A 12,696-nucleotide genomic window follows, 5' to 3' on the forward strand; every position below is an offset into this window, starting at 1 on the left:
CATCATAAACATGAATTATAGGTTACAATACATTTGGTGGTTCTTCTTCATCTTGTTCATGACATTTTCAGTTTGAAAAATATCTCTGTTCCGTATCTGCAGAGACACCTATTGTATGATCTCCAAGATGTACATCTAAGGAATCAGGTTTAAACTGGATAATACCAGTATGAAGGCCTTGGATTAAATCAGTTTGTTTTGCAAGGGAAACTTTAAACTGAGCTCATGTGTTTGTAAGAAATAGTTTGAGGAGCACAGAATAGTTACCAAGTAGTTTTATAATTTAAACTAAATTAGTAGAACTATTATGTCCCTATGATGAGACCACAGAGACATAAGGTGTGTGTTGCATGTGTTAACATGGACATCACAATATATCATCCTTTGCCCTTAGACTCTCCATTCAGATAAGGAAACACTTGAGTGTCTGTCATTGATTAAGGGGCCCTATGTAGCCAGTGTACTTTAAGCGACAGAGAGAATTGCAAACAGCAGCAATGTTGTCTTTCTGAGTAAAAACAATAAATAATTGGGTTCTTGGATTGGTAGTCTTGCTTTGCCAGACCATCCACATGCTGCGGAGCAGAGGAAGGTCTGGCTAGTTCCAGGATGCATTTCTTTAAACCAATCACAATCGTCTTGGGCAGTGCTAAGTGCACTGCAAAATGGTCGTGCGAGAGAAAACTCAGATTGGACAGTCTACCTAGCTGTCTGGATTTACCCTGCAGAGAGGAGCTGAGGAGTTAACCATAGCACCGGAGTTTAAAATTCCAACAAAAAATAAAGCGGAAGGAATATATATAAAGGATATTTGGCTCATGGGCTGGAGGACCGAGGGTGGACTGAAAAATAATTACCTGAATGGAAAGCACCTAATGGTTGTGTACCCACATACCATAATGTCCTTCAACTATATTAACTTCTTTAGAAATGATGGTGTTTACCACACACAACTAAACCTACAGCCAGAGGTATAACACAGCGGCTCATCATAAACTGGTTTGCACATATGAAGAATACTTGAAAACCTTTAACAAATTGACCATGTTTTTTTGTTTAAATAATCATTCCAGAAAAATGCGAAGTTTTTTTGTGATTGTTGCGGGTAAAAATCCTTGATTATGCGGCACGTTTTCTTAAAAAATGCGATGGAATATGCGGGATATTTATGCAGTTTTATGCGATTTTGGGAACTTCAAAAATTGTGGGAACTTGCAAAAACTGCGGTTTCATCATGGCTTCATGGCGGGGTTTGCAGCTTTTCGATGATGTTCACGTTGCGTAATTACATCACTTCATAACGTTCCCATGGCAACAGGGGAAAATGGCTGCTCTTGTGTGAAGTAAACGCAACATTTTTCAACTTTCTGCTAAGATATATGGGACTCTTTTGCAACGAAAATGCGGGCATTATGAAATCATGCATGCCCCGCATATTTAGCACGGAAATCGGCAATTTATGCGGTGAAAGTGCGGCGTATTTGAAAAAATGCGGCCCCCGCATAAATATGCACACTTTGGCTGATTATGCATTGAATTATGCGATCGCATAATCGCGTTTTTCTGGAGGGACTGAATAATACTTCAACTTTTCCAAGTGCAAGACATTGCTCAGTTCTCTAAGCCACACCTCAAATGTGGACACAGACTCATCTTTTCACTTCTGTAGTACACCATACACAATAAAACTGCCCATCATCTGCATTCATGGGCCTTATTCCATGTGGCACCCAAAATGCCTATCAACGGATCTGGCTCCACCATGACAGCATAAGCCTGACAGAAATTTAGATAACTTAGCACAAAAAGTAAGGACATTTGTGTTTGGTAGATTATTTCTCTGTGGTAACAATGCTTTTTGGCAATAAATCTTATACTGTTGGAAAGCCTGTTTAGTTCCCCCTCAAATGGTGCCTCATTTGTAAGGTACATGTAAGGAACAGGTGCCTGATTGGCACCTGATTGGCAGCACAATCTCCGGTCTCATAGGGCTGCCTGGAGTCCTGCCATGACTGCTTTTCACCGTCAGGCCCGTTTGCGCTGGTGTTGGCAACACGTGCACTGGAACCTGAACATGTGGAGGAACGTTATGTTCAGTGATGAGTCCAGATTCTGCCTACGGCAGTTGGATCATAGGGTCAAAGTGTGGAGAAGACGTGGAGAACGCTATGCTGATTGCTGCACCGATAGAGTAACACCTTTTGGTGGAGGCAGTGTCACTAGAAAAACGAGGCTTGTCATCATTGGAGGCAATCTCAATGCAGAGAGATATAGAGATGAGATTCTGCAACCAGTGGCAATCCCATATCTCCACAGTCTGGGACCGAACTCTATCCTCCACAGGGCGGGGTTTATCAGAGACTACCTCCAGAATGTGGGAGTGGAGAGGATGGAATGGCCAGCAATCCTGACCTCAACCCCATTCAACACTTGTGGGATCAGCTTGGGTGTGCTGTTCGTGCCAGATTGACCAACACGACCACGTTGGCTGACTTGCGACAAATGCTGGTTGAAGAATGGGATGCCATCCCACAGCAGTGTGTGACCAGGCTGGTGACCAGCATGAGGAGGAGGTGCCAGGCTGTTGTGGCTGTGTATGGTTCTTCCACACGCTACTGAGGCTCCTGTTTGTGAAATGAATTAATTGTTAAATTGCCAATATGTCTTGTTTCTTCAAACTTCAATCATCCAATCCACCAAACACCAAACGAGTCAATGGCATAATAAGCTGTTTGGCATTGGCAGAGAAGATTTAGCATATTTTTTATGGGCGCAACCCACATACTCAGCACTGCTGCTCATCCCACAAATGTTCCTTACAAATGGGGCACCATTTGAAAGGGAAGTAAACAGGCTTTCCAACGGTATAAGATTTATTGCCAAAAAGCATTGATACCACATTGAGACCGCATTGAGAAATAATCTACCAAACACAAATTTCCTTACTTTTTGTGCTAAGTTTATTTCTTCCAAAATGGCAGAATTTTTGGGCCTGACCATAGAGAGTGGGACAGGGCACTCATATGTGTTGCATTACCTTGGCTGGATTAAAATGTGCCTAACATTTATAGAGCATCTGTTTGAATATCTTGAAAATCTTGCATGACAAAATTTCCGTTGTGTGACGTTGTGTCTATTTTGGATGGAACCAGCTGCAACATTAGTGAAAAACACATTCAAGGAGACCTATCTTGCTTTTCCTTTTGTTCTGTCATATCTATAATGTTACAATGTTGGATGTTCATATTACAGTAAAACATGGCCAACGCTTCAAATAATGAGGTTAACGTGTGCAAAAGTAATGGCAAAAACCTCAGACTTCAGACCGTTCTGAACTCCCACTGCTTCTACTCCCAGCTTGAGGTGATGCGCGCTGCCGGATTTCTCTATAAGGTCATCTGCTCCAGCCATGTTACTGCAGTGTTTTCATTACACACACCGCTATATGTAGCTACATGCTAACTCCATGGAAAGCTGTAATCTTGGATGCAGATGTTGTTAATTTCTCCCCAATTTACAACATCCTGCTGGACTTTAAGGCACGTAACCATGTTCTAGTAGAAACACAAAATACATAAGTATGAACCTGAAGGGGAGCCCTGGTAGCTCACCTGGTAGAGTGTGCGCCCCATGGACCAAGGCTCAGTCCTTACCGCAGCGGCCAAGGGTTCGATTCTGACCTGCTGCATGTCTTACCCATCTCTCTCCCCCCTTTCCTGTCTACAGCTGTCATATTGATTAAAGGCCAAAATCCCCCCCCCAAAAAAAAGTATGAACCTGAAAACGAGTATAATAGGTCTCCTTTAGCCCAGGTATGTACTTTTACTTAAGTAACAGTTTAAATGAATGACTTGTTCCAGAGTATTTATATACTGTAGTGTGGCATTGCTACTTTTACTTCAGAAAAAGATCTGACAGTGCGTTCCATTTACCTCTGAACTCTGAAGCCGGAGCTGGGAATGACGTCACACCCGAGTTGAATGCGTTCCATTTACAAGTTTTCATTAGCCATTTTTAGCATTGCCAGTTCATAAAAATGCATAACGTTGTTTTTGTGTGCATACAGACAGAGTAACAACATGTTCACAGATAGAATATGGCCAGCACTATGTGTACAACGGCTTTCGTAAGACACAAATGTGACATAAGTGTTTATAACTGTATGTATGTATGTTACTACAGCTTTCACAACTGTTGATACACGGAGCAGCCATGTTGGATTTTTAGCTCGGGGTACTCGGTGGTTGCCCGAGTTCTGAGCTCGGAAATCCGAGGTCAGGGGGCATGTTTCCGACTTTGACCTCGGAAAATCTGAGTTCCGAGTACAAATGGAGCACACTATGAGTACTTTTTCCGCCACTGGATCCGGCTACGAGGCATAATCAGAGCCATGAAGAGAGAGAGGAAAGTGGAGGGAAAAAAGGCATGCTAGCTTCAGAAAACAACACCAAGATGTGGTTCCCAGGGGACCAAAAGAGGGAGCAAACAGTTGAGTGAATGAGAGAAAACCAATAGGTATAAAGGACGATATGGTAACATGGCATGCCATTTGTATGGGACATAGTGGTGGTGGTGGTGGGAAGTACCTGGTGACGTCCGAGTCAGGGAACAGGCTTAAGTGATATGGGAGGGGGGCGGAGTGGAGGAGGCTTTTGTCGCACTCCACTGGGGAATAGTGTCGGGGGGAGGGTACTTTGTCACATAGTTTGTTCACAGTGCTGTAAACTGGCTCAGGAGGCCTACAGTGGAGTGAGAGACAAGAGCAGAGAGGTTAGTGTCCAGAGACGGGGATGAAGGGTCTGGGAGATACAAAGATGATGGAGGCACTCAGATAATAACCATAGAAATCATAGAAATAAAGCAGCATGAGACGTAGTAGAGAGAGTAGGAGGAAGGACTGCTTTACAGTACCGTATGGTGTAAATGGTATATGGTTATTGCTGTTCAAACCACTAAAATCAGAAAAGGCACTTAAGCAAACTCATTTCCTGTCGCAATCAATATCATATACTGAACAACCTGTTCTACTAATATGGCTACTACTAACAATAATTTTATCCACTGATCTGTCTGAATAATGTTTTTATCAGCTGATTAATCGTTGAGTCCCACTGCCCACGCTGATGGCTTCAAACTGTTTTTTTGTCTGACCACCAAAGATATTCAGTTTATAATGAAAGGAACAGAGAAAGTCTTTGCTTGATAAATGACTAAAATTAATTATAGATTTTTAACATTGTTGACAATCCATGTTCCGGCATTTATGAACCAATTAATCAACAACTGTAGATGTTTTTCAGCACGTGTTGAGTTCCTATCAACATGTCTCATGTGGTAGTGGTATTAACATTGTTTGATATCTCATAGCTTAAAGGAATACTAAGCAGCAATTTTCGGTTGGTGTTTGTAAACGCAGCGTTCAAAATTGGCCCCCCAAAACAACAGGCCAATAAATATATACATATACACTTAAATAAATGACATCACCTCCTGAGAAAAGATGAGTTGGTCTCCTTCAACAGAGCACAACACATCACCATGGGCCCAGATCACACTGAACTGATCAACATCCTTCATCTCTTTATAATAATTAAAGTCAATCCTGATTCTGGCTTTCACCATCCGAGTAAACAGCAGATTCACATTAATATCAACAGATTCATCCACCTTCCTCTTCCTGCTCACATACACAGCCATCTTTGATTGGCCCAAGGTAAGGTTTAATAGCTGTTTAGCAAACTTACTGTACCTGAACCCAAGGATGAACATTTGTTTGGAGAAAACCTCCCCTACCTTATTAGAGATAGGAGAGAGAGAGAGAGAGAGAGAGAGAGAGAGAGAGAGAGAGAGAGAGAGACACAGAGACACAAAGAGAGAGAGAGAGAGAGAGAGAGAGAGAGAGAGAGACACAGAGAGAGGACCATTTCACACAGAGTTTCCACCACAGCGCCGCAGTAAAGGTCTGCCCTTATACCGGCTTTGTTTATTCACACAGAACCAATCAGAGGCGGCATAATGTGTGTGATTTCACATAGCATGTTGGCATTCCAAAGCAAAAGAGGCGTGATGTGTAACACAACAGTGGCGGCATCTAGCGTCTGTGAGCCAGACTGCACCGTTAATCAACCACGTAAACCTGACCCGCCAACTTCATGCATTGAAGTAGCACAGAGAGGACAGAGATGGCTGCGACCCCCGTGCGTTTATGTGTGTGTTTGAGAGAGCAACTGAGAACACTGTTTTGTTTTTCCTGTGGGTCGACTTGCGCATTGTACTGCATGTAGTCCCGCCATGCTGGCTGTCCCTTTCACACAAAAGTTGGTTCGATGCTGTTACAGCTCTGTGACTACCTCAGTTGCCAGCTTAAAGGCGCAACAACTGTGCCCCCGTTCTGTCTTTGTAACTTTTACACAGATGGCGAGGCGGCTTAAGGGCGCAACAGTTCCGCCTTGAACAGGCTGTGTAAAAGTGTTTTTGAGAGAGAGAGAGGGAGAGGGAGAGAGAGAGAGAGAGAGAGAGAGAGAGAGAGAGAGAGAGAGAGAGAGAGAGAGAAAGAGAGGCGCTCAAACACACTACGCTCTGCTATTGGCTGGGGGTTAAACACCCAAGTGGGGCCCAAAGGCACTTTGCTGACGCCCATAAACGTCCCACACAACAACAAAGAAGAAGAAAAGAGAGATGCAGGCAGAGGACAGGGTCTCTGCAGATACAGACACCAGCACACACTTCTAGTGGGTCAGACGTGATGATTGAGAGAGATTACTTTTCTATTAGTTTTTTTTTTTAGGAAAATGCTGCTTAGTATACCTGTAAGTAATAGCTATAGCTATAAGGAAATTCATTTGTTTTATGAAAATGTATGCTGCAAGCTGATCCAAGAGCTCTTAAATACATTGGATAAAGAGATATGACTACTACAGCACAGCTGTGATCCAATCATTCATACAGTATTCTGATTTGGCAAGGTGGTTTATCTTCACTTAAAAAAAAACGGATATTGTCAAACTCCTTTGATTACTTTTATGTAGCAAAGAGTCATAAAGTCAGTGAACTGACTGCTCTCAGCAACAAATATCTCAAGATGGCTAACTTTAAGAACTATAAGCTAGCAGTCATTCCAGGCCAAGTAAGACTGTAGCAGCAAAACCCCTGAGTGTAATGGATTTTATTGCTTATCACTTCAACTCTTATTTGTAAGAGACCATTTTGTTATTTCTTTTTTCAAATATTATATTCTCGCCTTAATGTGTTAGCATTAGCGGGGAATAATCTCTTTTGCAAAACATTATCATGCATGGTAACATTTTTAAAGGGGTGATAGAATGCAAAACCGATTTTACCTTGTCATAGTTGAATAACGACAGTTCGGTGGGTGAATAGGACATGCATAGAAGCTCAAAGTCCCATTGACACCATTATCCTCTGCAATCTCACATTTTGAAACTGCCGCTGAAAACGGGCGAATCTCAGCAAAGCTAAAAGCTGACGTCAGCATCTCAACTCCAAGTCTTTGTCACGCCCCAACATTTGCATAGGCTACACCACTGACCTGAGGTCAGCTTAGTCTTCTGAATCTAGCTAGGTCATGCAGATCTCCAGAGGTCTGCTATTTAATTACTAAATTCACTTCTGAGACTTTTTTATGTGAGAAATCAACTATGTAGAGGTCAAATATGGGCCGTTTTACAAAAATTGATGGCTAATTGCAAATGTTGTCCGACTGTGTGTCGCAGTTCAGCAGGAGTTCAGCAGGCTACGTGACAGTGGCTGGTGCTGCCTCGCCGCCCGGCGTGTCCTACTTCATAGACTCGCTGTGAGCTAGCTGGATCTCCGTCACGAAGGGAAGCCCGCGGCGCTCCATACCCGCGCAAAGTCACCGGTTCTGGGTTACTGGACTACAAAATGCCGAGGCCCTGATAGAGCTCCAGGGCCTGTAGCTAGCCGCGATTCATAGGATTGAAGGGACAGTAGCAGCTAATGAAATCCCCAATGTTCACAAAAATGCATTAAATTGAAAAATCGGACACCATTGTTAGCTTTATAAGACCTTGGGGTATATGTTATATAAGTGGCGTGACGAAATTCAAACTGTAAATATACTTTAATTATGCCAAAAGTGAAGCTAACTAGCAACGATCTGTACACGTAGGATTGAAGGGACAGTAGCAGCTAACGAAATCCCTAACTAATATTCATAAAAATGCATTAAATTGAAATCGGACACCATAGTTAGCTTTATAAGACCTTGGGGTATATGTTATATAAGTGGCATGACGAAATTCTAACTAAATATACTCTAGTTATGCCGGCAGCTGGCAGCCAGCCAGCTCCACGGAGCCCCGGTAGTCCAGTAACCGAGAAACGGTGACTTTCACTGGGTACGGAGGTTGCCGTTTTCTCCTCAGACTGTGTGGAGCTCCTAAAGTCCGACACATCTTACCAAATTTGCAATTAGCCATCAATTTTCGTAAAACGGCCCATATTTGAGCTTTATATAGTTGATTTCTCGCATAAAAAAGTCTCAGAAGTGAATTTAATAATGAAATAGCCCGACAAACAATGCATAACTTTGCAGTGTCTGAAATATGAGACCTGCTGTCTCGTCTCCAATGTGTTTCTATGGGGTTTGCTCAAACCAATCAGCGCGCAGCTCATCTAAATATTCATGAGCATACCATATTTGGAAGAAAAGCTCTTGTTCCAAATAGAGCCATATTCACAGGGTAGTTAAGGGCCTAATGAAATAGCATTCGGGCAATTTTCAGCCCAACCACTGTTACATACCCTATTAGGAGACCTTAAGGAACAGTGTGAAATACCATATATAATCATTCTATCACCCCTTTAAAGTTGTTGATATATTTTTTAGATAACAGAAAGGTTATCTTTGAGGAGAAACATTCAACAGTACTGTACTTCAGAATTTATTCATAACATTTTGTAAGGCATCAAATTCCAAATGAAACGGGGCACATGCTTAAACAAGTGTCCTGATGTAATTTCTATTTTGATGGACACAAATAAAAACATGCAATTACGAACATGCAAGGGCATGCAGTAGGTGCCTGAGCATGCTAAATAGCTCACCTCAACTGGAAGTGCTGGGAATCAAACCTGTGACCCTCCCCGTCATCGAGCGAGGGATTTCTAATAGGGTGGAAAAAGTAAACTTCTCATAACCAACCACTGATAAAAATCTTTTATCATAAAATGCTGTAATGTTGCTATTTAAATTCACACAGTTGGTTTTTCCATTCATTGAGACACTGATGAAGAACACACTCTGGGGCATGCTACACAGAACAAAATGAGACAGCAGGAAACAGTAAAAGCCATGTCCTTGGAAGTACTGAAGTCAACGTCCATGTCAGGGATTCCTCAACATCATCATCACTAAACATGAGAGTGTTAGCTCATAAACAGTGTGCCTGCATGGAGAGGCAGTGCTAATCTGCTGCAGACACACTGCCAATCCATATCGCTGCTTAAACATTCAGTGAACACTCAGTGTCTGCTGTTTGTGAACTCATGTGGATTCATGTGTTAACTGGAGCGTACAGTACAGTATGTGCGTTTGGTATGGAATCATTTATGCATAATGTGTGTACATGTGTAGTCTGTTGATGTGAGGTTGGCATTCATACAGATTAGAGTAGACGGACATCCGGTAGGTCTTGCCTAGCAACTCTGTCCCTTCTGGCAGACTGTGACTGAAGAAGCAAATGTAAACCTGCAGCTATCTGCAATCGTCATATTAACCGCTAAATCACACACTCCAGGCCTTCTTAACATGTAAGCATCTCAAGAAATATATGACACTTATAAAGCCTAAAATAAAGAGCTAAAGAGAGTTTGGGTGGGTATACCCTCCACTGCATCTGGTGCCTTCAGGCAAGGGAGTTTCACTAATCGTATTTCGACATGACTGACCAACATGGCAGTGCTATCAAAGGAAATTTGAGTGTGAATAGCTTAGGACACCAAATAAAATAAGGCCACTTGATCTGCTAGCGCAGTGTTTTTCTTCAGACTGAGGAGTGGGTACTCTGCAAGCTTGAAGCTTAATGCATGCCAAAGGTCAGATATGCAAATTATGTCTTATATTTAATTAGAGCAAGTGGTCAAAAACATGCCGAGATCCAAATAGTTTATACCAGCTGTTATTCTACTTTGCTTCCTGGATTCGGTGCTTGTACTGAGGTCAATAACGGCCCGCTGGTGAGAGGCAGAAGCCAGAGAGGTCTGGACAGTTGGCTTGGTTTCTCCTGCTGAATCATTCATACTGAAATGAGCTGAGTTGAGGCAGCCAGTCAGTCCAGCTCAGACCCAAACGCAGCGACCCTATACAGATCTGTAGGTGCCATTTAGAGTCTGGAAGGCTGCTGTGCAGCTGGCCTGTGGAGGTTCATTGCTCTTTTTCTTTTATTCATTAGCCTTAACTCAGTCAGGTTTTGGAGTTCAAACACTTGAAAGTACAGTACCTTTGTGCATTTCTGAACTACAGGCCAAATGCAGTGTCATGCAGCAGTTAGTATCTGAACATTAACGTTAAAGAAAACAACAGGATCTCAAACACACTGCTGGTTCAAAGGATAACTGTGGAGGCTTGTGGAGATGATCTGAAGTAGCTACTAAAAGTTTCAAATGCCAGGCAGTAAGGTGAAAATAACTGAAGACAAACATGGTGAGCTTTACAAGAATTTGGACAGCAATACATTGCTTAATATTTGGACTTCACACCCTATAACAGCCATAAAATGAAGGCATATTACTAAGTAAAGTAATACATGGAGTAATCATTTTATTTCTAACTGGTAGTGATTTCTAAAAATCTGAAAACCCTAAAAAACTACCACTCTACCATTTTCTCCATTAGGACTGCGTGGCTACAAATCATTATGAGTACAGGATACGTGGGTAAGTTCCTGTCGTAGTTGCCAGAACAACTTTCTGCTCTTGTTAATAAAGCAGAAGGGTTCATCCCCTAGTCTCTCACTTGGCCTAACAGCAATATCAATATTCAAAATTCTGACATTTAGAATTCAGCTAAGGAACATTTTATTACTTTCCCAATCTGTGATGGAATGAATGAAGCTACTGGAGATGCATTATCAGTTATTACAGAATGTGAGGATCCACTTGGCTGTGTAGTATCCTGTGTGCACAGAGCTACTGTTAGAGTGCTTCACTTTAGGTCAGCAAGGTAATCTCAAGCACCTTGGCCAAGAGCAAATACTAAACCTCTTAACTCCAAAGACAATGGAGGACTAATCCTTCACTCAACAAAGCTTAACACACGGGTCCTTCAGCTATCCTCTGAAATGAGCTTTTGTTACCACTCTGCTGCAATATTCCTCCACCCTGATCTTTATTTTGCAAATGGACAACAAGGCATCATTCTTGCCACAACATGCAACAATGATCTAATCTAACAGAAGAGCATTATGGAGTGTATCATTTGGTCACTGTGACATCCACCACTAGTCCTTGTTGTGCTGCCGACAAATCTGCTTTCGTCCATCGTTCTTCAAATGCAGTGACATATAACCAAACCTCAGACCAAACCTTATGTTTGATAAGCAGCAGGGGAACATCTACCTCTTTACTCTTAGATTTGACTTGATAGGAAATCTGGCCCATTTGATCCAGAGCCTTGTGGCAGCTTGTTATAGGATTAGGTGTTGGGTCAGCTGAGGTGGGGAGCTGCTATTTTTTGGCTGTGACTCACTCTGGTGAGACATGTTCAGCTTTCTTGTGTTTGGACTGAGAGCAGCAGTCATAGAGGAGGGAAGAACTAAAAATGTGAAAAATATGTCACTAAAAAGCCTTTCTATTTTATTTATTGTTAAGTATTCGTAGCACCGTGTTGGGTCGGACACGTTTACAGCTCTCCTACATGTTGTAAAATGTTCTGGCATAGGTTTGAATTCCCCACAGCTGATTTTTGCAGTTGGTTAACTTTACTGCACTGCCTCAAGAGAATGGCAGTTGTAGCAAGCCTATTAATTAAGCGTAGCTTATCTTTACAGATGTGACAAAGGATTTGTCATATCAGCTGCTGATATGACAAAGGATTTGTCATATCAGCTGCTGATATGACAAATCCTCCAACAATGGGTATGTGCGATGAGTCAGCTAAAATCATACATCTTGATTTTTATGCTTGTTTTTTAAACAACCCAAAACACTCAACTGATCCCTGGAGAACGCAAAACAAAGCATTGATGAAACAGCCAGGCAACATCTGTCTCTGCCACTGATGCCACATCAAATGCCATAGAAACAGGCAAGATAGACAGACACACTGTTTTCTACGTTCTCTACACTTCACAATTCAACCAGTCATTGTGCAGTGATGGTACTGCTGCTGGACCTGAGGCAACCTTTACTATCATTTCCACTGATGACTAACATTACCAAAGCCTTTCGAAACCACAGCGTGTACAACCAACACCAAAAACAAGCAACGTACTATAGCTCTGTTGGGTTTAATTACAAAGCAACTGCTTGATGCTCCAATAGTTTCCAGGCATGCATCACAATGGCACTAAACAACACATTGTCCACAAAGAAATCATAAAAAGAGACATTCAGACACAAACAAGACTACAGCAGACCAGTGGTTTTCAAATAGCTGTTTCTGGGAACATTTTATTTTATAAATATTTGTTTCAGTAACTGTGATCAGAATGTAGT

At 42.1% G+C, this 12,696-nt stretch overlaps 1 protein-coding gene across 7 annotated transcripts in view; it reads right to left on the reverse strand.

The window, feature by feature from the left end:
* Positions 1-12,696, reverse strand: part of dlg2 (discs, large homolog 2 (Drosophila)) — a 240,286-nt gene that overhangs the window by 33,567 nt on the left and 194,023 nt on the right. For 3 of the 7 annotated variants that reach the window (XM_078266799.1, XM_078266798.1, XM_078266795.1), the window contains one exon: positions 9,088-9,147. The exons of 3 other annotated variants lie outside the window; for them this stretch is intronic. In XM_078266799.1, coding sequence (XP_078122925.1) covers positions 9,088-9,147 — 60 coding nt within the window. Of the gene's footprint in view, positions 1-4,586; positions 4,740-9,087; positions 9,148-12,696 lie in introns of all 7 variants that reach the window. One more of the 7 variants, XM_078266794.1, reaches the window with a different exon arrangement.

Source organism: Sander vitreus, chromosome 13, assembly GCF_031162955.1.
Source record: "Sander vitreus isolate 19-12246 chromosome 13, sanVit1, whole genome shotgun sequence".
Taxonomy (NCBI): domain Eukaryota; kingdom Metazoa; phylum Chordata; class Actinopteri; order Perciformes; family Percidae; genus Sander; species Sander vitreus.